At 39.2% G+C, this 23,108-nt stretch overlaps 1 protein-coding gene across 6 annotated transcripts; it reads right to left on the bottom strand.

Moving 5' to 3' along the window:
* Positions 1-1,377: 1,377 nt before the first annotated feature.
* Positions 1,378-21,865, bottom strand: LOC133802497 (uncharacterized). 6 transcript variants are annotated; one of them, XR_009877375.1, is made up of 5 exons: positions 21,586-21,865; positions 20,716-20,808; positions 20,459-20,559; positions 20,313-20,373; positions 1,378-1,602 (listed from the first exon to the last, which is right to left on the bottom strand). XR_009877375.1 is itself a non-coding variant. In XM_062240821.1 (3 exons), the coding sequence occupies exons 1-3, from the start codon at positions 21,846-21,848 to the stop codon at positions 20,535-20,537; spliced, it is 381 nt and encodes a 126-aa protein (XP_062096805.1). In that variant the 5' UTR covers positions 21,849-21,865; the 3' UTR covers positions 20,379-20,534. The 6 variants fall into 6 exon arrangements, 2 of the variants coding, with proteins under 2 accessions (XP_062096805.1, XP_062096799.1); XR_009877374.1 differs by lacking the exon at positions 1,378-1,602 and adding an exon at positions 8,325-8,556; XR_009877373.1 differs by lacking the exon at positions 1,378-1,602 and adding an exon at positions 8,565-12,078.
* Positions 21,866-23,108: the final 1,243 nt, after the last annotated feature.

Genomic DNA, 23,108 nt, shown 5'->3' with positions numbered 1-23,108 from the left:
GCCAGATCCGCTACGAGCTGAGCAGTGGATGGAGATGACCACCTCCATCCTAGATTTTATGGGCGTGGCAGGTAATGGCAGAGTGGCCTGTGTCACATTCATGTTTCGGGAGGATGCCTAAATCTGGTGGGAAGTAGTATCCCAAACCAGAGATGTAAAGACTCTGAGTTGGGAGGAGTTCAGAGAATTGTTCAATGAGAAATACTATAATGATGCAGTCAAAGCTACAAAGGCTGATGAGTTCAACAATCTGTTTCAGGGTAACATGACTGTTACACAGTACGCCCTAAAATTTTATCGGTTGGCCAAGTTCGTTGTAGACTTGGTGCCAACTGATGTGTTAAAGAAAGAGAGACTTGTTCGAGGGCTAAACGTTATGATAGCCCGGGATGTCAAAATTACTACAGTACCTGGAGTGAAGACTTACGCTCAGGTGGTGGAGAAGGTCATTACTGCCGAGGGCGCTGAGAATAAGATATGGCGCGAGAACACGACCAGAAGGCCCTTTAAGCATGATCATACACTTAACACACCACACTAATCACATAGCACGTAGATATAACCAAAGATTCAACCAATCGACACTCAGCTATTCAGCATGACAAATCCACCCATCAATAATAACATTCAGATCACATGATAATCAGGGTCGACACCTTAGGTCGCACCCTCTGTTTACCCCACTGACTCTGGCCAGCTTAAACCGAGCTCAGTGTATAATAAGCTGTCATCAGCTACCAGTGGCCGAGCCGCGCCCTGTGCGCTAATGTAAACTCCGGCACTCTTAGGCCGTTTGTTTACTATTTACATGGCATAATACCATCCTCTATAAAGCATACAAGACAGGGAACCCTTAGTCCCATTATAAATCCACAACCGGGTGCAGTTTTCTTACCTATAGTTTCCAAGTGTACTGGTTACGCTAGATTCCTCTTGAGCACGATCCGTTTCCCGAGCCCCTAGCTTATACCTAGTCACAACCAAGATAAGGGATACCATTAATTATTGTAAAAGGGCTTCTAGATTAGGTTCTAATCTCCGGAACATCGAATTCCATCAAACACGGTAGTAGAATCGATCCCGAGAACCCTAGGTTGAATTCCCATGCTTAAAATCCCAAATTCCCTTAAGGGCCGCAGCTCAGGCCTCCTATGTCGTGGCATGGCCCCCAAACAGAGCCTATCTAGGCTCAGAACCAGACACGGGCCGCGACCCTACATAGACCATGTCGCGGCCCGCCCTGTAACGCCCTACTTCCTTAGAGCCGTTACTAAGTGAGTTTTAAGACAAAACAGTGTGCAATGAACTCGCTAACCGAGGTTTTTAAACAAAAGTGTGACTAATTAGAAGTTAAGGCTGTAATCTTAGAAAAATGCGTCGTTTCAATAAAACTTCTAGTATTAAACATTTGGGATCCCAAAATAAAGTTTGAAAACTATTTACATCTCAAAATAAGTTTACAATTGATCAGTTATAAAATCATAGATTATTACAGCCATTTTCGAATAAACCCCCAACCAAAGCAGTCGGGCAGGCCAAACATGTACGCGTCGCTTCACGCTCTCCGTACTCATGGTTGGTTGACTCAGTCCATGCTTCTACCTGCCACACGGAGCACCCGTGAGCCGAAGCCCAGCAAGAAAACCCAAATAATACATAACATATGCAATTCATATAGCTGGCATAATTCACTGATAAATAGGAAAGCCATCATAATAAACAAGCACGGCCATGCCGCCCCAGAGGCCTTACCAAAGCCTGGGGTTTCGGTTCTCACCGCGAGGATAACTCATGTATCCCTTGGGTCCCACCCTGAATATAAGCATCCCATGTGATGTGTGTTACTTTCGGCCCCACGGCCGCCCCGGCCTACGCCGTACTCAGCCCTTGCCGTTCATTTCATCATAATCACACATATAGTACATTCGAAATAATCATTCACACACATCATGATTCATTTAAGGTTAAACATTTGCACATAATACAATCTGGGGCCATGCCCTATTCTCGGGTGTCACGGTTTTCTTACCTGTATTCCGAGCCTCCTAATGCACTAAAGCCGCGAGCACGGTCCTCTAGCACGAGCCTCACCAAAACCTAGTCACAACACACAAGAAACGTCCCTCAATACTAATCAAATCAAAAACCGCCTCCCGGGACCAAACCCACACTCTCGGAACTCCCAAATTCCTAAAACAATTTATCGGAAACATCCCCCGAACCCCCGGAGCAAAAGCTGAAAAATGCAAATTTCCAACCCCTAAAAATGGCCTAGCGCCGCGGCTCAGCCCTACAGGGCCGCAGCGCTAATCAAGTAAGAGGCCCCATCCCCTCCTGCCTTCAGCCTTGCGCCGCGGCGCCCAAGAACAGGGCCGCGGCACCCCAACGCGAACCCAGAAAAACTGGGTTTTTCCCCTGCATTTCATCATCCAAAACATCTCCAAAACAGCCCAAACAAAACCTAAACCCCCAAAACCCAATTCCAAACTTCAAATAGACCATTTAACAACTCAGAAACACAATCAAAGAAACCAAACACACAATCAAATCCCCAAAATCCACATCTTTGATTTTCAACTTCAGAAAATATAAAACCCAAAACCAAACTTAAACCATGCTTAAATTCATCAAACCATAACAGAAACAAGCCTTAAATGTGTATAAAATTCCTTACCTCAAATGGAGAATCCATCCCTAAGCTTCCTTCATCTCCTAAGTCTCCAATTCAGCTCCTCCACTCATCTTCTTCTTCTTCATGCCCTAACTTTTCCTTCTCTTTTCTCTTCTCTTCCAACTCTATCAAGACCAACAAATGCCCCTAAATACCCAAACCGTGACCCACTAAAACCCAGCTGAGAATTGCCTATTACCCTTGCCAAATGACCATGCTACCCCTCCAAATGATCCTTTCCCAACTAAGTCCTCAAGGGTACTCTAGTCCTTTCACTAATATTTCAATTTTACCATTTTCCAACTAAACTTGTTACTCACAGCAGTAACTAATGGTTACCCAGGTTACTAAATCTCCAATAACCATTACCCGCTAAATCTCAACTTAATCATAAAATTCCCGAGGTACCCGTAGGCTCCTCCCGAGCCGGGTACAAAATCTCGTTGTGACTCTGAAGTTAACTAGCTCTCTAGGACCGTCTCGGCACGTGCATCACAATAATAAAACCACACTCACGTGGTACAATTCACGGAATACAATTATCACATACCAACACAGTTATGCCCAACATGGCCAAACTTACAATTACGCCCTTCTAACACGATCCGGGCCTACATGCATACTAGTAAACATAGCCATGCATCTCAGTTAAACAAATAGCCAAATAACATGCTTTAAATCATAACCATGCATTTAACTCATGAAATCACACATGAATCCCTTCGTGCCCTCCTGGCACGCTAATCAAGGCCCTCAAGCCTTATTAGCGAATTTGGGTCGTTACATGCCCTTTATCTCCAACATCCATCAGCTTCAGAGGGCCGCGGCTATGTTGCGGCCCGACCCCTTCGAACCCAGAAAAACCTCCATTTTTAACTCTCAAACCTCACTCAAAATCATCCAAAACCATCCCAATTATATACCACAACTATCACAAACATTCATGCATGATTTCAGAAGCTTAAGCCAACAAAAACCTAATCTAAAAAACTCATCAAAACACCACTTTGATTTCTGAAACCCACACACTCAAGAACTCTAAAATCAATCAAGAAAACACTAGAATTCAAACATTAAATCATAAATTCAAGCTTACCTTCACTGCAGAACCACTCCTCTAAGCAAATTCTGAGCTAATTCCCAAGCTTGCTGCCTTAATTTAACCTTGAAGTTAAGAACCTAAGAACTCTTAGAATTCAGCCCCCAAAACTTCATAATCAACTGATCAAAAACTGCAATTCAGTGCTTACCTTAGTGTCTAGTTAGATTCCTTGTCTTCCACTGTGTTAATCCTCCAAATCCTCAGCTCTAACCACTGGATTCCCAGCCAAATCTCCTTAGTTTTCAGTGATTTTCCTTGAAAGAGAAAGGGAGAAAGAGGGAAGGGTCGGTTTAACTTGTGTTCTACTATTTTCTAAAGTTTATTTAGTCTATCTTTAAACAATTAAGTTAATCCCAAGGCTCGGGGTGCCGGAAACGTCCCCGGGGGAAAAATGGTAAAATTCCTCAGTATTCCCACCTAAACTTCCTAACTTCAAATATATCTCAAATTATTTATTTCCATAACTCGATAACCTAAATGACCATCCAATACCCGAAATATCCCTTGACTTGCCCCAAGTCAAGCATTAAGCCCCGTTGTGACTTTTCCACTAACTAGCTCCCTAGGATCGCCTCAAATCGCATGTTGCAGATTTACCCACATAATAATGTGGTTCTCACAAATATAACATATAATCACATTTACATTCATATAACCGTACAAGCATGTTTATCATATAATCATGCATTAATTTAATAATTTCACACATAAATCAATTATGCCCTCCCGGCACACTAATATAGGCCATTAAGCCATATTAGTGATTTTGGGTCGTTACAACTATCCCCTCCTACTGAGAATTTCGTCCTCAAAATTTACCTGAATAGCTCGGGATACTGATCCCGCATCACCGTCTCTAGCTCCCAAGTCGCTTCCTCGACCCTGTTATTCCTCCACAACACTTTAACTAACGGAATCGTCTTATTCCATAGAACTTTGTCCTTCCGATCCAGAATCTAAACCGGTCGCTCCTCATAAGACAAGTCTATCTTTAATTCTAAGTCCTCATACTTCAGTTCATGCGTTGAATCTGAGACGTACTTCTACAACATAGAGACATGGAATACATCATGCACTCCCGACAACGATGGTGGCAAGGCCAACCTGTAAGCCACCTGTCAAATCTTTTCTAGAATCTCGAAAGGTCCAACAAATCGAGGGCTCAGCTTGCCCTTTACTCCAAACCTCATCACCCCTCTCAGTGGTGAGACTCGCAGAAACACGTGGTCCCCAACCTGGAACTCCACGTCTCTACGCTTGAGATTCGCGTAGCTTTTCTGTCTATTCGCATCTCATAAGGGGCCACTCCAATCGTAGATTGGTAACTGTTGTTATATGAAAATTCAATCAACGGGAGATACTTACTCCAAGATCCCTCGAAGTCAATCACACACCCCCTAAGCATATCCTCCAACACCTGAATCGTCCTCTCAGACTGTCCATCAGTCTAAGGATGAAAGGTTGTGCTAAACTTCAACTAAGTCCCCATGGCTCTCTGCAGAGCTTCTCAGAACTTGGAGGTAAAGATTGGGTCTCGATCAGATACAATAGACTTAGGAACCCCATGGAGACGAACTATCTCCCTAACATATAACGCTGCATACTGTTCCACTTTGTAAGTCGACTTTACTGGCAGAAAATGAGCTGACTTAGTGTATTTGTCCACTATCACCCACACCAAGTCATAAAGTTCCACTGTCCTGGGTAGACCTCCCACAAAATCCATGGTAATGTCCTCCTACTTCCACTCTAGAATACCCAAAGGCTGAAGCAATCATGCTGGTCGCTGATGCTCAGCCTTCACTTGCTGACATGTCAAACATCTCGCCACATACTCCACCACATCCTTTTTCATCCCGGGCCACCAATATAATGTCTGTAGAACCTGATACATCTTCGTGGTACCCGGATGAAGCGAGTATGGAGTAGTATGAGACTCATCCAGTATCTCTCGCCTGATCCCTTCATCTGCCGGAACACAAATCCGTCCCAGATATCAAAGAATATCCGTCTCAGAAACAGAAAAGTCCTTAGCTGTCCCTGCTAAGACATGCTGTCTAACTTCCTGTAATTGCACGTCTACTAATTGACCCTCCTTGATCCGCTCTAGCAAGGTTGACTGCAAAGAAACATTGGCCAACCGGCCCACCACCAGCTCTATCATTGCACTGGTCATCTCATCAGCTAACTCTCTGGAGATCTGAACAGAACTAAATATCTGCCCCGAGCCCCTCCGGCTCAATGCATCTGCCACTACATTGGCTTTCCCTGGGTGGTAAAGAATATCGCAATCATAATCCTTAACCAACTCCAACCAACGCCTCTATCTCATGTTCAGATCCTTCTGGGTGAAGAAATACTTCAAACTTTTATGACCAGTGTATATCTCGCACTTCTCCCCATACAAATAATGTCGCCATACCTTCCGTGCGAATACCACTGCTATCAGTTCCAAATCATGGGTAGGATACCGCTGCTCACACTTTTTCAGCTGTTGTGACGCATAAGCTATAACCTTCTCATTCTGCATTAACACACAGCCCAAGCCCATCCTCGATGCATCACTGTATACCACAAACTTTCCTTCTTCTGAAGGAAGACTCAATATAGGTGCAGTAACAAGTCGTCGCTTCAGCTCCTGGAAACTGTCCTCACACTTCTCTGACTAAACGAACCTTTGATTCTTCTGTGTCAACTCTGTCATTGGTGAAGCAATCTTCGAGAATCCCTCTACAAACCGCCTGTAGTAACCTGCTAACCCGAGGAAACTCCGCACCTCTGAGGTCTTCCTTGGCCTCGGCCAATCTCTCGCTGCTTCCACCTTGGATGGATCTACCTTAATCCCCTCTGTGCCAACTGTATGCCCAAGGAAAGTCACATCTAGCAACAAAAACTCACACTTCTTAAATTTGGCATATAACCGATGCTCCCTTAACCTCTGTAAAACCTGTCGAAGATGTCGTTCATGCTCTGCCTCTGAACTAGAGTATACTAAAATGTGGTCGATGAAGACAATGACGAACTGATCCAAGAAGTCCTTGAACACTCTGTTCATTAAATCCATAAAAGCTACTGGGGCGTTGGTCAAACCAAAAGACATGACCAAGAACTCATAGTGCCCATACCGTGTTCGGAAGGCCGTCTTCGGTATATCCTCATCTTTGATCCTCAGCTGGTGATAATCAGATCAAAGATCAATCTTTGAGAACACCGTCTTTCCCTGCAGCTGATCGAACAAGTCATCGATCCTTGGTATAGGGTACCTATTCTTGATGGTCAACTTATTCAATTCCCTGTAGTCTATGCACATCCTCATAGTCTCGGCCTTCTTCTTAACAAACAACACTGGAGTGCCCCATGGAGAGTAGCTAGGCCTGATGAATCCCAAATCCAGAAGTTCCTGTAGTTGTATCTTCAGTTCCTTCAACTCTGTTGGTGCCATTCTATATGGTGCCCTTGATACTGGCTCTGTTCCCGGTGCTAACTCAATAACAAACTGAATCTCCCTACGTGGTGGCAACCCTGGTAGCTCCTCAGGGAATACATCCAAAAACTCACGAACCACCCTGGTCTCCCCCGGCCCTGCTGGCATACCCCTGGTAGTGTCCACCACACTAGCCAGAAAACCTATACATCCACCTTGTAACAAGTCTCTGGCTCTTAACGCTGATATCATGGGTACACGGGGTCCACACACCGCACTCACGAAGACAAAAGGATCCTCGCCCGAAGGCTCAAAAGTCACCATCTTCTTCCTGCAGTCAATAGTAGCCCCATACCTGACCAGCCAATCCATCCCCAAGATCATATAAAAATCCTCCATATCTAACTCAATCAAGTCAACTAAAAGCTCCCTACTATCAACTATCACTGACAGTGCCCTGATCCGCCTCCTAGAAACTACCAGTTCCCCAGTAGGCAATAAAATCCCAAACCCCGCAATCTGATACTCACTAGGTCTACACAATCTATCAATCACTTTACTAGAAGAAAAGGAATGTGTAGCACCAGAGTCAATCAATACAGTAAAAGGAGAGCCAGCGCTAGAAAGGTGAACTGTCATTACCGAGGGACTAGCCTCGGCCTCTACCTGTGTCAAGGTGAATACTCAAGCTCGAGTCAAGCTATCCACCTTTCCTGCTTCCCCTTTCTTCACTGTTGGGCAGTCCTTCTTGAGATGCCCCACTATCCCACACACATAGCAAGCCTTGGCCCGACATTCGCCCTAATGGCGTCTTCTACACCTCGGGCACTCCGGGTAACTCCTCCATGGCTCTCTACCGCCCTGACAGCCGCCTGACCACCCTGACCCCTCCTATAAGGACCAGCAGTGGTCGAAGTGTCAGGGGTGTTCCTCTTTACATCATTGGGGCCTCCGCCCCTACCTGACCTAGAATAAGGAGGCACCAATGTAATGCCCTGGTTACCCCAGAACAGTTACGGTGAACCGGAAATTTGACCCGCTACCCGAGTCCTTTGGTTAAAAATGTGATCTAAGCGTTATTATCAGGTTAAGGTGAAAAACCAATAAAAAGGAAAGGGTACACTTCATTAAGTAAATAAACTGCTCATGAGCCTTTCAAAATATTTACAAGTGGTTTGTAATACAAAAGAGTCGCTACAGTTCCAAATTTACAATCCCCGCCGGCCTAAGCAGCAAAAATAAGGTAAACCCCTAGTCCCTCTGAGAACTCCTTGACCGTGGCGGTCAAGCGGCCCTGTATGTACACAACATCGCCCAAGCTCTCCACTCAGGGCTGGTTAAGCTTTTCCTTCCCTTTACCTGCACCACGTAGCACCCATGAGTCAAGGCCCATCAAGAAAACACAGTAAAACATGATATAATATCAACAGCGATCATAATAACCATTCAAGACCATCAGTCCAGTAAATAGGTGACAATAACCAGAAGTCACAATAACGAGCATCGCTCCCTCTAGCCATGTGACGATAGGGTCACCAGGGCTTAACGGTTAAGTGATTCTTTCATATGTTCGATCAGGACAGGTGCATGGTGATTAGTCACCAACATAACCTTCCTCACGACTCTAGAGTCGAAGCTATGGACAACGTCCCTTAGCCACGTGACTGACGGTCACCAGGGTCATATACCTTGGCTATAGACATCTGGTCGTAGACCAGGCAAGCGCTTATAAGTTCTTCGACCTTAGAGTCGGTCCCGCATTAATGCCATAGGGCCTTTCAATGCGTGATCATCGACTTTAGAGTCGGTCTCTGACTAGTCAATGTCTTAAACAGGTAATCAGCATTCATTAGCATTTTATATGCAATCCACGTTCACATGTATCAACCAACATGCCTCAATATCAAACCATGCATGTCATATACCTGTACAGGGTGCAACTATATCCATACACTGTTTTCTTACCTCAAGTTCGAGTGAGAAGTATGATAAAGACGACCCCTGAGAACGATCGATCTTTTAGTTCCTTAGCAGTTACCTAATCACAACCAATTATAACCTCCATTAATGAGTATCCACAAAAATAGGGTCTTAACCTAAGCACCACCCTCGGGACCTTGAAACATGCCCACACGGTGAGTAGATTCGATCCCGGGCCTTAAGGATTGAAGCCCCAAGTCAAAAACCCTTAAAAACACTCAAAACGGGGTTTGGAAGGAACAGGGTAGCGCTACAGCGCTCAACCCCTAGCGCCACAGCGCTCAACCCCTAGCGCCACAGCGCTCAACACAGAACCTCCCAAGAGCCAGAAAACCTCCTGAGGAGCGCTATAGCGCCCTAGGGTGGGCGCTGTAGCGCTACCTCCAGGCCCAAACACCCCTAAACCGACCTTCTTCAACTTCTTCGATTCTAACTCGATTTCCAAGCTTCCAAATCCTATTCTTGATGCCAAAAGAACCCAAAAACCATCCTAACACACCCCAAACATCACAAGCATGGGAACCCTAGCCAAAACTCCCAACAAAACCATGAATTCATCCTAGAAAACTCAGCTGCAAAACAAAACCAAAACAGGGCGAACCAGAGAAAACCATGGTTAGAAACTTACCCAAAGCTTGGCTTATGATGGCCTTCAATGGTGGAACACACTCCTAAACTCCCAAGGCTTGCTCCTCAAGCTTGAATCCTCAAAATTGGTTCAAAAACCACAAAGAACAATGAAGAAAAGAAGGTACGGGAGAACTCCTTTACACACTCTGTTTTTTTTCCACTACTTACTTCAGCCAAGAGTTATATCTATCCTAGGGGTGAAATGTCCATTTTATCCCTAGGTCAATTAATACTTTCTAAAGGCTCCCAAGGGCATTTTTGGTACTTTCCTCCTAACTCGTTAATCATAATTAACGCTCTCCAACTCCCGCTATTCTCAATAATCATAAACACCAATAATTCACGTCCCGTTACCCTTTATCTCTCGGTAACGCTCTAACCATCAGAATCACCCCGAGACTCAACCCAAGCCCCGGCTCTTACACCTGTTGTGACTAAACCGCTAATCAATATTCTACGATCGTCTCAAGTCGAATAGCTCGAGCAAACCCACATCATAATGTGGTCCCAACATATATCACCGACATGCATACAATTGACATTATATTATAATATAATTCTCATAAACATGCATAAACGCATTCAATGGCATAATTAAACAATTATGGCCCTCCCGGCCTACAAATCCAGCCGTTAACCATAATAGGGAATCCGGGGCATTACAACCACTCTGCGACCCTTGCGCCTCGCTGCACTTTCCTTCCAAATCTTGTTCTCCGCTTCCTCAACGGTAAGAGCCTTCTCAACGGCCTGGGCATAAGTTTTTCCCCCAGGTACCGTTGTAATCCTTACATCCCAGTCTATCATAGCATTAAGCCCCCTAATGAATCTGTCTTGCCTAGTAGCATCAATAGGCACAAGGTCTGGTGCAAATTTCGCAAATCTATCAAATTTTAGGGCATACTCAGTAACTGACATGTTGCCTTGCACCAATCCCACAAACTCATTAACTTTTGCTGCCCTGATGGCAACATTGTAGTATTCTGACTAAACAAATCTTTAAATCCTTCCCAACTCAAAGCAGTGACGTCCCTGGTCTGTGATGCCACTTCCCACCAGATGCGGGCATCCTCTCTCAGCATATATGTGGCACAGGCCACTCTGTCGTGTCCCTCTATGCTCATGAAGTCCAGGATAGTAGTAATCATAGTCATCCACTGCTCGGCCTTCAGTGGGTTAGGTCCTCCCTCAAAAGTTGGGAGATGCTGCTTCCGGAACCGCTCATACAATGGCTCCCACCTGTTCCCAACCTCTGCTGGCTGAATAACTAGTGCCACTACAGGTGGCACAATAGGTGCAACACTCCCTGCTGGAGCCTACTGTCGCAGAAGACGAATCTACTCATCTTGGCTCTGTAATTGCGCTTGCATCTCTGCCATAATCTGCTGCCAGTTTTCTGGAACTGGCGGGGGAATCTGGCCCTGATCATCACCTCTGGTCCCAGACCTAGTGCCGGCTAGTCATGTAGATTTTCTTGGACGCATACTATCCAAGTCAATCTGCAATTAACGACTCGGCAGTCCGACCATGACGACAGGGTAAAACGCTTCTCCAAAATCCACCAATGAAACATAATCAATCACAAACAACCAAGATATAAGCATTTATCCATATATTCACAATATGCAGTTAATCATTCAAATATTCATTTACATGCATGGCGATGCTAATAAACATGCCTCAATATTTTCACACAGCAATCAAGGGCTAGGCCCTATCAGTATCTCATGCTTCATATTAATCCAACAGATAACAAGAATCACATTTCTTTCCAAGCATACAAGCACATAAGCACATATACACATTACCAAACCCTGCATCAAGCTTGTCTCTAGCAGCGAATGTACACGTCCAGCCGGTCTTCAGGAACCCTTAAACCTAAGACCCTCTGATACCAAGTTGTAACGCCCTGGATAGCCAAGACCGCTACACTGTGTATTTATAAGGGTGCAGGACTTGCTAATAAAGTCATTTAGTTAAAAACGTGTTGCTAAAACCATTAATGAGCTAGGATTAAAGGGTTTTGGTCTCAAAAGATACTTTTCATATAATCAAATATTTTACACAAGGGATCCCAAAAGAAACAACGTTTAAAAAGTTAGTTTACAAAATTTCCAGAGTACAATCAACCACTGGCCACTCTAAGGGCAAAACAAACATTTATGGTTCTCATGTTCCTGTCTCCTCTTAAACTGTGGCGGTTGAGCAGCTGATCATGGACATTCCGCTCTCAGAGCTCTCCGAATCAGGGCTGATCAAGCTTGCCCTTGCCTTTACATGCACCACGAAGCACCCGTGAGTCAAGGCCCAGCAAGAAAACACAACATTATATAAGAAACGATGATAACAATTGAATAACCCTTTACGCATGATCATACACTTAACACACCACACTAATCACATAGCACGTAGATATAACCAAAGATTCAACCAATCGACACTCAGCTATTCAACATGACAAATCCACCAATCAATAATAACAATCAGATCACATGATAATCAGGGTCGACACCTTAGGTCGCACCCTCTGTTTACCCCACTGACTCCAGTCCGCTTAAACCGAGCTCAGTGTATAACAAGCTGTCCTCAGCTACCAGTGGTCGAGTCGCGCCCTGTGCGCTAATGTAAACTCCGGCACTCTTAGGCCATTTGTTTACTATTTACATGGCATAATATCATCCTCTATAAAGCATACAAGACAGGGAACCCTTAGTCCCATTATAAATCCACAACCGAATGCAGTTTTCTTACCTATAGTTTCCAAGTGTACTGGTTACGCGAGATGCCTCTTGAGGATGATCCGTTTCCCGAGCCCCTAGGTTATACCTAGTCACAACCAAGATAAGGGATACCATTAATAATTGTAAAAGGGCTTCTAGATTAGGTTCTAATCTCTGGAACATCGAATTCCACCAAACACAGTAGTAGAATCGATCCTGAGCACCCTAGGTTAAATTCTCATGCTTAAAATCCCAAATTCCCTTAAGGGTCGCGACTCAAGCCTCCTATGTCGCGGCATGGCCCCAAAACAGAGCCCATCTAGGCTTAGAACCAGACACGGGTCGCAGCCCTACATAGACCATGCTGCGGCCCACCCTCCATCTCCAACATCCATCAGCTTCAAAGGGCCGCGGCTCACCAAGAACTATGCCGCGGCCCGACCCCTTCAAACCAAGAAAAACCTCCATTTTTAACTCTCAAGCCTCACTCAAAACCACCCAAAACCATCCCAATTATATACCACAACTATCACAAACATTCATGCATGATTTCAGAAGCTTAAGCCAACAGAAACCTAATCTAAAAAATCATCAAAACACCACTTTGATTTCTGAAACCCACACACTCAAGAACTCTAAAATCAGTCAAGAAAACACTAGAATTCAAACATTAAATCATAAATTCAAGCTTACCTTCACTGCAGAACCACTCTTCTAAGCAAATTCTGAGCTAATTCCTAAGCTTGCTGTCTTAATTTACTCTTGAAGTTAAGAACCTAAGAACTCTTAGAATTCAGCCCCAAAACTTCATAATCAACTGATCAAAAACTTCAATTCAGTGCTTACCTTAGTTTTTAGTTAGATTCCCTATCTTCCACTGTGTTAATCCTCCAAATCCTCAGCTCTAATCACTGGATTCCCAGCCAAATCTCCTTAGTTTTCAGTGATTTTCCTTGAAAGAGAAAAGGAGAAAGAGGGAAAGGTCGGTTTAACTTGTGTTCTACTGTTTTCTAAAGTTTCTTTAGTCTATCTTTAAGCAATTAAGTTAATCTCAAGGCTCGGGGTGCCAGAAACGTCTCCGAGGGAAAAATGGTAAAATTCCTCAGTATTCCCACCTAAACTTCCTAACCTCAAATATATCTCCAATTATTTATTTCCAAAACCCAATAACCTAAATGACCATCCAATACCCGAAATATCCCTTGACTTTCCCCAAGTCAAGCATTAAGCCTCGTTGTGACTTTCCCGCTAACTAGCTCCCTAGGATCGCCTCAAGTGGCATGCTACAAATTTACCCACATAATAATGTGGAACTCACAAATATAACATATAATCACATTTACATTCATATAACCATACAAGTATGCTTATCATATAATCATGCATTAAATTAATAATTTCACAAATAAACCAATTATGCCCCTCTGGCACACTAATCTAGGCCCTTAAGCCATATTAGTGATTTTGGGTCGTTACAACTATCCCCTCCTACTGAGAATTTCGTCCTCGAAATTTACCTGAATAGCTTGAGATACTGATCCTGCCTTTTGGCATCCCTGAGTGGAAATGGGAGGACATTACTATGGACTTCGTAGTGGGGTTACCCAGGATAGTGGGTCAGCATGACTCAGTATGGGTGATTATGGATCAGTAAACCAAATCAGCCCATTTCTTGATAGTAAGGACAAACTTTACAGTAGATCAATATGTTATTCTTTATGTGAAAGAGATAGTGTGCCTTCATGGGACTCCTAGGTCCATTGTATCAGATCAGGACCCCATTTTTACTTCCAAGTTTTGGGGGAGTCTACAAAAGGCTATGGGTACACAATTGAAGTTCAGTACCGCCTATCATCCTCATATAGATGGTAAATCTGAGAGGACGATACATATATTAGAGGACAAGCTACGAGCATGGGTGTTGGACTTTGAAGGGTCTTGGATTAAATATTTACCATTGATTGAGTTTTCCTATAACAACAACTACCAGTCGACTATTGGAGTGGCTCCTTGTGAGATGCTATATGGTAGGAAATGTGGATCACCCATCTATTGGGATGAAATGGGTGAGAGGTATTATCTGGGTCTTGAAGTTGTTCAGAGGACCAATGAGGCTATTGAGAAGATTAGAGCTCGGATGTTCGCTTCTCAAAGTAGACAGAAGAGCTACGTTGATCCCAAGTGTAAGATGTAGGGTTCTAGACTGGGGACTATGTTTTCCTCCGTGCTTCACCACTGAGAGGGGTGAAGTAGTTTAGGAAGAAGGGCAAATTGAGCCCTAGGTTCGTGGGATCTTTTGAGATCATAGAAAGGATTGGTCACGTGGCCTATAGGTTGGCTTTACCCCAATCACTATCAGGGGTTCATAATGTATTCCATATTTCGATGCTTCACAAATATGTGTCAGATGTAACTCATGTATTGAGTTACGAAGATCTAGAGCTACATGCAGAGTTGTCATATGAGGAGCGACTAGTTCAACTCCTGGATAAAAAGGACAAGGTAATGAGGAACAAAATTATACCTTTGGTTAAGGTATTATGGAGAAATAACAAGGTCGAGGAAGTGACCTGGGAATTAGATTCAGACATGCGGAACCAATATCTCGAGTTGTTCAGGTAAATTTTAAGGGTGAAATTTCTATAAGAAAAAAATAGTTGTAACATCCCAAAATTCCTAATAAGGCTTAGTGCCTTGATTAGGGACCCGAGAGGGCAGTACTAGTATATTATGTTAATTAATTGAATATTGATGTGATTATGTGAATTGCACGTGTTATATTATTATATAGTTGATTAAGCATGTTTAGGTGTATTAAATGTGCGAAACAGGCCCGCTTTTAATTAAATGGGCATATTTGTAATTTTGACTCGTTGAGAGTCTAATTGTAATTATATGATATTATGTGATTGAGATCACATTATTATGTGGATATATTTGATATATTCGGCAGGAGTTGGTTCTTTCGAGCAAGATAGTGGTTTGGTCACAACGCGAAATTTATACCCGACTCAGGGTGACCCAAGGGGTATTTTGGTAATTCGGTGAGTTACCAGGACTCACTAGAGTATGAATCATATTTTAGGAAAATTAGTGATATTCCAGGTTTAGCGGAATTAACTTGGAATTTCAAGTTTTATATGAGACAGAAGTGTAATTGACGTTTTTGCCCTCAAAGGGCGTTGAGAGGAGAGAGTTGCCTTGAGGGCACCTTGGTCTTTTGGGACCCTTAGGCTATTTTGGCAGCTGAGTTTATAAACTCATGGGATAAGAAAAACAGAGTATCACAAACAAAAGAGGGCTCTCTCTCTCTCTCTCTCTCTCTCTCTCTCTCTAGGGGATATATCGCTTGCCCCATAATCCCGAGCCTCCACGGTTTCGTTCGTGCGAAGTCGACGTATTTTTTGTATCAATCATAGGCGATATATCGACTCCTATAGCTGCGATATATCACATATGCTGATATATCAAACACGTTTTTGCACAATTTCAGCACACTTGAATTTGTTTAAACTAGTTTGACTGAGTAAAATGAGATCCTAACAGCTGAGAGAATGTTCAAGACTTCCTAGGTTTATCATTGATTCATTTATTCATCTAAAATCCTTAAATCATTAATAAACATACATGTGACAAGTGTCACGTTCTTAATTATTCTATCTAAACCTTAGGTTATAATAAATATCATTTCTAGGACCAGCTGCATTAATCAAACATTATGCTAAAATTAATATTTCTAAACTATAGGCTAAACTTATAAAATCCATAACTATCTCTATGAGTTTCCAACTAAATCCCGGCTTGAACCAATAACCACGGAAACTAAATTACTACAACACAAGCTACTACTATCTGGCTAAGTAAAATTCTAAGATGTCACATTGGTGTGGAAGCCTTTATTAGTTCATTTCCTGATAGTTATTCATTGTTATGGTTATGACTAGGGTGAAACGTTAGGCTTGGGAGGAAAGGACCGTACTCGGGGATTGTCAAACACTATTGACATAGGACCTGAGGTAAGAAAACTACACCCGGTCTATGTTTAGGGCTTGGCCCAATTATAGTACATGATTATTACTATGCTGAGAATGTTTTATTAAACATGTTAAATGAGCAAGATTTAGTCAAGATTAATAGATAAGAGATTAGTCAAGATTTACATAAATACTTGGCAAAGCCCCGTGGCTGTCCTCAAAGCCCCCTAACTCCATATATACCTTTCCCTTCACACCACTTTTTCCACCATTTCCTTTCTTTCTAAACCAACTAATTTACATATGAGCGAGAAAAACTTTGGAGCGAGAGCAACACACACCATTCTCAAAGGTATATATATATATATATACTAGTTAACAGCTTGTGCCTAAGGCACGAGCAACTCGTTAAAAATGTTACTTTTTTTCTAGCATTTTGCTAAAGGAATGAGTGAAGAAATATATTTTTATTTTAAATTCTTGTATGTGAAGAAAGTAAATAATAATATAAACAAATAGTTCATAACTAATAATTTATTTCTCTTGGCCTTGGAAATTGAATTGAATGTTTAAAATTTTTATTATTATTATTATTATGTTTTTTGACACTCCTCTATTTCGCTTACAATTTTTCTTTATTTAATAAATTAATATATATATATTGTGAGAAAACAATTTGATTGTAAACTAATATTTTTCTAAATATTTAATTCAACTATTTACAACTTCGCAGATTTTTTTTTTTTTCAAGAGAGTTAAATTATATTTCAAACAAAATATGTATATATATTACATAAATGACAAGTTGGAGCATTTGTGAAATAAGTCGGTGGAACAATATTTTTTTTTTTGGAAAAAAAGTAGTCTTAATTAATTGTTTATTTTAAAAAATTGAGTGTATTATTAAATGTATAAATATTCATGCTTAAAATTATATAAAAAAAATAATATTTAAATATTGAGGAATTATATGTTTTTTTGTTTGAAAAACTTGTAACTAGTGTTAAAAGGCTGTAAATTATTTGTTTATAACTTATATGATCTTAGAGAATTAGAGTAGTGATATGTGCACTCAAAATATGATAAGTGTAATTGGCTAAAATAAATATAATTGACTAAGTCAAATTACCGCATCACTATGCGTAATGTTTACTAATTGAAATTGAGTTTAAGAGATAGTTTTATATTGTTTGTTGAATACAGATCCATTAGTTGTAATTCTTCTTCTGTCTTTTTGTATTGTGATTTTGCTTTTGCTATTTTTTTTCACACACTAATTTATTATATATATAATACTACTTTTTACTATTTTTACTGTATTTATGACATGTCAATTGTTTTTGTCGTTTAAGTTGCCTAACATAGATAAATATATTTTTCAGTGTTTTTGTCACATACATATAAAAACAAAAACTTTACAGTAAACAAAATTCATTCACGCCATGTAATAATTACGAAAAACTATCACCTTACTATTTTGTATTTTATTTATATTATCATTAATATATTTTATATTTTTAATAAGATAAGTTGAACAAACTTAATACATGAAAGATTAGGCTCTACCGGCCGCAATATAAAATAAGTAAATAAATTTCTCAGAAATATATAAATAGTGTAAACATGTCAAAAAAAAATTTGTAGTGTAAATTTATTTTTCAAAATAAAAGTATAAGTATAAAAATCGGAATAGGTAAATAATTATTTCTATTACTTATATAATGTCAATGAAGAGATTTTAACTATATATAAACTAAATAAATAAATATTGTACTTCTCCAAGTAAATATTAATTTTCTATCACATTATATATAAATATAGTAAGTTCTTTATTTTAATATATTTGTTGTTAGCAAAATAATATAACTAACGGACACATAATTTTAGGATTAAAGATTCAGAAAAAAAAAATGAAACACATATTAGAAAACAACAAAATAAAAAATAAAAAAAAGATAAAGAAAAAGGAGGACAGAGGAGCTTATTCACGTTTGATTAGTTTAATTTATAAAATTTATTAATTATTTTTATTAAATTTATATTAATGTCATATAAATTTTAAATAAATATTATATTTTAATTAAATAATTTATTTATTTTTATTTAAGTTTATGTTTGTTGTAGTTTTTTAATTTGAGAGTGACAACAAGAGATTATATATTATATGTTTAATATAATATTAAATATTATGCGTGGATTTTAAATTTAAGTGCCTTGCTACTTTTAAAAAAAAAAAATTGTTGCTAATTGACATTAAATTTTATTATATGTTTAATATCATATTATTCTAATAAATAAGTTTAAGTTTAAATAAATTTTATTTAAGTTATAAATGTATGATTTTATTATTTTTAAATAATTATCATTGTAAAATATCTCAAAAATTATTTATTTTATTTTATTTAAGTTTAAGTGTTTACAAACTACCGCTAAATATAAGAATATTCTGTTAAATATACGAATATTCCGTTAAAGTTAACATTAAAAAAATAAAAAATCGTTAAAACAAAAAAATTTCGTTACCTGCCCACTTATGTTATCTACACACTTATCATATATAGTAGATACATAGTATAGAAATATATATATTTATATATATATATATATATATTAGGCAATTGTATTCCACATATTTTAGTCTCAAACTTTTACTTTGACTACTTTTCAAGTAATTTTCTTTTTCTAGTCACAATTTTTTTTTGGATGTATTGTACATATTCTCTTTTCTTTTAGCTCATAATTCTCTCAGTAACATTTGGTATAGTACTAATAATTATTTGACTTCTAATATTTCAATAATTATAATCACTACTTTTTGCATATCAATAACCAAGAATAAAAATAAAAAACTAACTGCCATCTCATATATATATATATATTTACATAAAAAAAAACTATAAAAAAAGAGGCCGTGTGATATTGATACATTACACAGAACACTAAAACTAATTTCACATAAATACTTGGCAAACACAGTAAAATACTCAACAGTAGTGGATCAAAATTAAGAAAGTTATATTGAGACTAGCTAATAAAAATCTTTCTTTAACAGACTTGCATCAGATACTGAACTCACAGGCAAGATACCAGACTTCATAAGAAGTTGGTCAAATCTTACTAACTTGTAAGACAAGTTGAACAGATATGTGTATTTTAATAACATCGCAACATCTATATCAGAGAATAGTTAGCTACTTGTTTATGTTAATGCATGATATTTCAAGGAAACGCTTTTCAAGGGCCTATACCATCAACGTTCGTGAATCTAACTTCTTTAGTACAATTGTGAGTAACATGCTCAATAGAAATCTATCTACAAAATTTTAAAGCTAAATGGACAGATCCCAGACTCTCAGTTCAACATGAGTGCACTTCAGGCTTTGTAATATATCCTTGTCTCCATTTGATTGTGTCATATGATATGGTGCATGTTAACTACTATTATAGTATTAATGCAAGTAATTTTGTTTTGTTACTCAGGTTTCTTCGAAACAATAGCCTAAGTGGTACCTTGCCTCAGAGGAAAAGTGAATCTCTTCTCAATGTGTAAGTTAATATATCTGATATTTTAGCAATATTCATGGTATAGAAAAACGCAATGAGTGTCATTAATTCTAATGCAGTATGGAGTTAGTGAAGAGCGCTTGATTTGATATAACAACTCGACCAGTCTTTGAAATTTTAAAGACAAAAAGCTCTTGACCTTCTATTTATAAATATATCAGAGAATTACTATTAAGCTAAAGCATGTTCTTAAATGATCAGTCAAGTCCAATCTAGATAAAATTAACATAGGAAATAATTGACTTACATGGGCAGTAATAACAAAATCATCTCCATCCTATTCATTTCCAACAATTGTACCCTTTCTCCTGCATTATGTGAACACCCATTTTCAATTACGGATATTGGTATGGAACCTTAACAATATACTATGTACAATAGTAGAAACACTACTTATTAATATCGCCAGCAACAGTGCCCTGAAATTCTGTGGGTACTTTCAAATCCACCAGAATAACAGGCTCCAATATCACAGGTCTTGCTGCTGTATAACACTGGTTTACAAGAAAAAGAAAATTAAAATAAGTACCAATTCAAATATTTAAGCCGGAGGAAAAAGCAAGATAAAATAGATTACATATGGTTGTCACAATCAAAATACAAAGACGACATATAAAAGAATCTTTCTAAATGCATATATTGCTGCTAACTTAAATGCAAGTTCGCTGGAATCCACTGGAAGAGAAGCTCCATCTGTTAAACATATACGAATATTTTCAACTGGGTGTCCAATTAATGAGCCCCTGAGCACATAAAAGCAAACATGTCAGTTGTTGTGAGCTGAATTTTTTTTTTTTAAATAATAAAAAAAATGAGTCCCTATAATATATACTGAATCAATTTTAAGTTAACAGACCACTGTGATCAAAGATCTCAACAAAATGAGAAAAGTTCTTAATGCTTTGTAATTTGAATCATACTAATTTGATTTATTTTCCGAGATTTAAAAAAAAAAATAGTTATCAAACAACAGACCACGTTATGTCAAAAAGCATGTCATCAGATACAACACTGGTTTGATAAGAAAAATGCACAAAATGGAATCACAAACTTCAAAAAAGAATATAACGCATACAAAGAAAAAGCACACAAGAAGAACACGCTTTAAAACGAGCCACCAAAGAAACACAAAATGATAGAGTTTATGTACAAAACATGCTTCGAAATGAACAAAAATTTCTGTACAGTATCTATAAATATAACAAGTTTTATTTACATGAATCAAATCAAGGACAAAGAGCATCATACTATTCAGTAAATTAACCCACAACTCAAAATCCACAAATTCAAAAGAACATTAACACAAATGATCGCACAAATAAGAAGCATAAATCCAAATACCTAATATTCCAAATAAAAAAACATATTTTTCTTACGATCAAAGAGGCATTTCCCAAGACAGGGGCAAAAAACACTGGAACATTACTCCCAAAAACTAATAACTGTACAAATACAAACACCAATTTCGATATACATATAAATATATGAATAAATATGGGGAGATAAAAGAAGAGTCTGACTTGAACGAAGGCCGCTGGTGAACAACGTAGTGAGAGATGCTGCCACGACCGGAGACTGCTGGTGAACGACGAAAGGAGATGTTGCCGAACGGTATGCTGGTGAAGCTGAGGATGTCGCGCGGAGCTGCTGCCAAACGGTATGATGAGTGCAAGACGCTGTCGAGACCGGAGTTGAGGAGGGAGAGTCGGTGCAGTTTGGGTTGCTGGCGGAATGAAGAAGAAGAGAAGAAAGAAATTTCGCGGAAGAAGAGTATGGACGCCATAATTTTATTTGGGCTTATTTTTGCTTACTTATGGTGTTAAAATTAAAATATATATAACTTTAACATTTGATATTTTATTTTAAAATTATAAATCTCTAACTTATTTAATTTTTTTTTAATATTTATAAATTATTGATCCTGATTTTGGTCAACTAACACGGAGTTAAATATGCTTGATGTGGACAAATGCGTTGAAATGAATGTCATGACAAAAACAATAAAGAACACAAGAGTTTATAGTCGTTCGGCCCCAGAATCTGGTAACAACCTACGTCCACTTGAACTGTTATTGATATAGGATTCAAAGGAGTGATCAAAGAACTAGGGTTCAATGAGTTTCACAAACCTCTGAAGAATAAAACAATATATCAAATAGAATAACTCTAATCTCAGATAATCAGAAAGCAAAAGTCTCCTTTCCTTGAGCTATCTTTCTCTATTTATAGGCTCAAAGAAGATTACATTAATTTGTTACAGATATTATTTCCTAAATAATCGGATGCTCAGGATATCATGGGAGATAATTTCAGATTTGATCATAACTGCATAAGATTTTCTCCGTGTATAGCGTGTATACGACCAGGCTGGTCGTATATAGAGATTGAGCGTTGCGCCAATAGATATCTTCCTGGTCGATAGTCGAGCATGAATTCTGCCAGATATCAGTCATGTGTATTAAATGTCTGCCATGTCATCCATGCTTGTTTTTTGGATAACATTTGCCCCCCAAGTTTGTTTGGTGCGACCAGCAATAAAGAAACTTTAGGGAAACAATCGTTCATATGCCCCACGAAATCTGTCAGGATCCCCGTGCGTTTTTGAAAGTCGTGACATAATTATGTCTAATCAAGCATTTTCAGTTTTCAAGAAAACAATTTGACGGCTTATACACTTCCCCACGTTTCGAAAATGAAAAGTAATGATTGCCACTTTTTGCCATACCTCAGCCCCTATAAGTAACTTCTTTTTCTTCCTTATAATTTTTTACTCACCATCTTTATCAAGAACCTCAAGAACTTTGCTTCCAGAATACAGAGCTTCGAAACCAGAGACGTCTAGCCGAAGGTCTTTCCGACTCGAAATTTCTACTTTTTCCTGAATCTCCACCTTGGCCCAGGTAATCACTTTGTCTTTTAAACTTTTCATTATGCCATGCATGCTGTTACTATGCTCTGTGATTTCCCGTGTTCTTGAATAGGGTTTATGAGGATTTTCGTATAAACCTTCTAATGCTTGGTAAGAGAGCGTCTTTCTGCTTTG

The sequence above is a fragment of the Humulus lupulus genome, chromosome 1 (assembly GCF_963169125.1).
Source record: "Humulus lupulus chromosome 1, drHumLupu1.1, whole genome shotgun sequence".
Classification (NCBI taxonomy): Eukaryota; Viridiplantae; Streptophyta; class Magnoliopsida; order Rosales; family Cannabaceae; genus Humulus; species Humulus lupulus.
The sequence above is the reverse complement of the archived record's forward strand: the minus strand, read 5'-3'. Positions and strand labels throughout refer to the sequence as shown.

Coding starts and splice junctions, on each gene's coding strand:
- LOC133802497 (XM_062240815.1), bottom strand. CDS start 21,848: ATGGCGTCCATACTCTTCTTCCGCGAAATTTCTTTCTTCTCTTCTTCT. Junction 20,809..21,585: donor CACCAGCGGCCTTCGTTCAA/GTCAGACTCTTC, acceptor TTATGTGCTCAG/GGGCTCATTAATTGGACACC.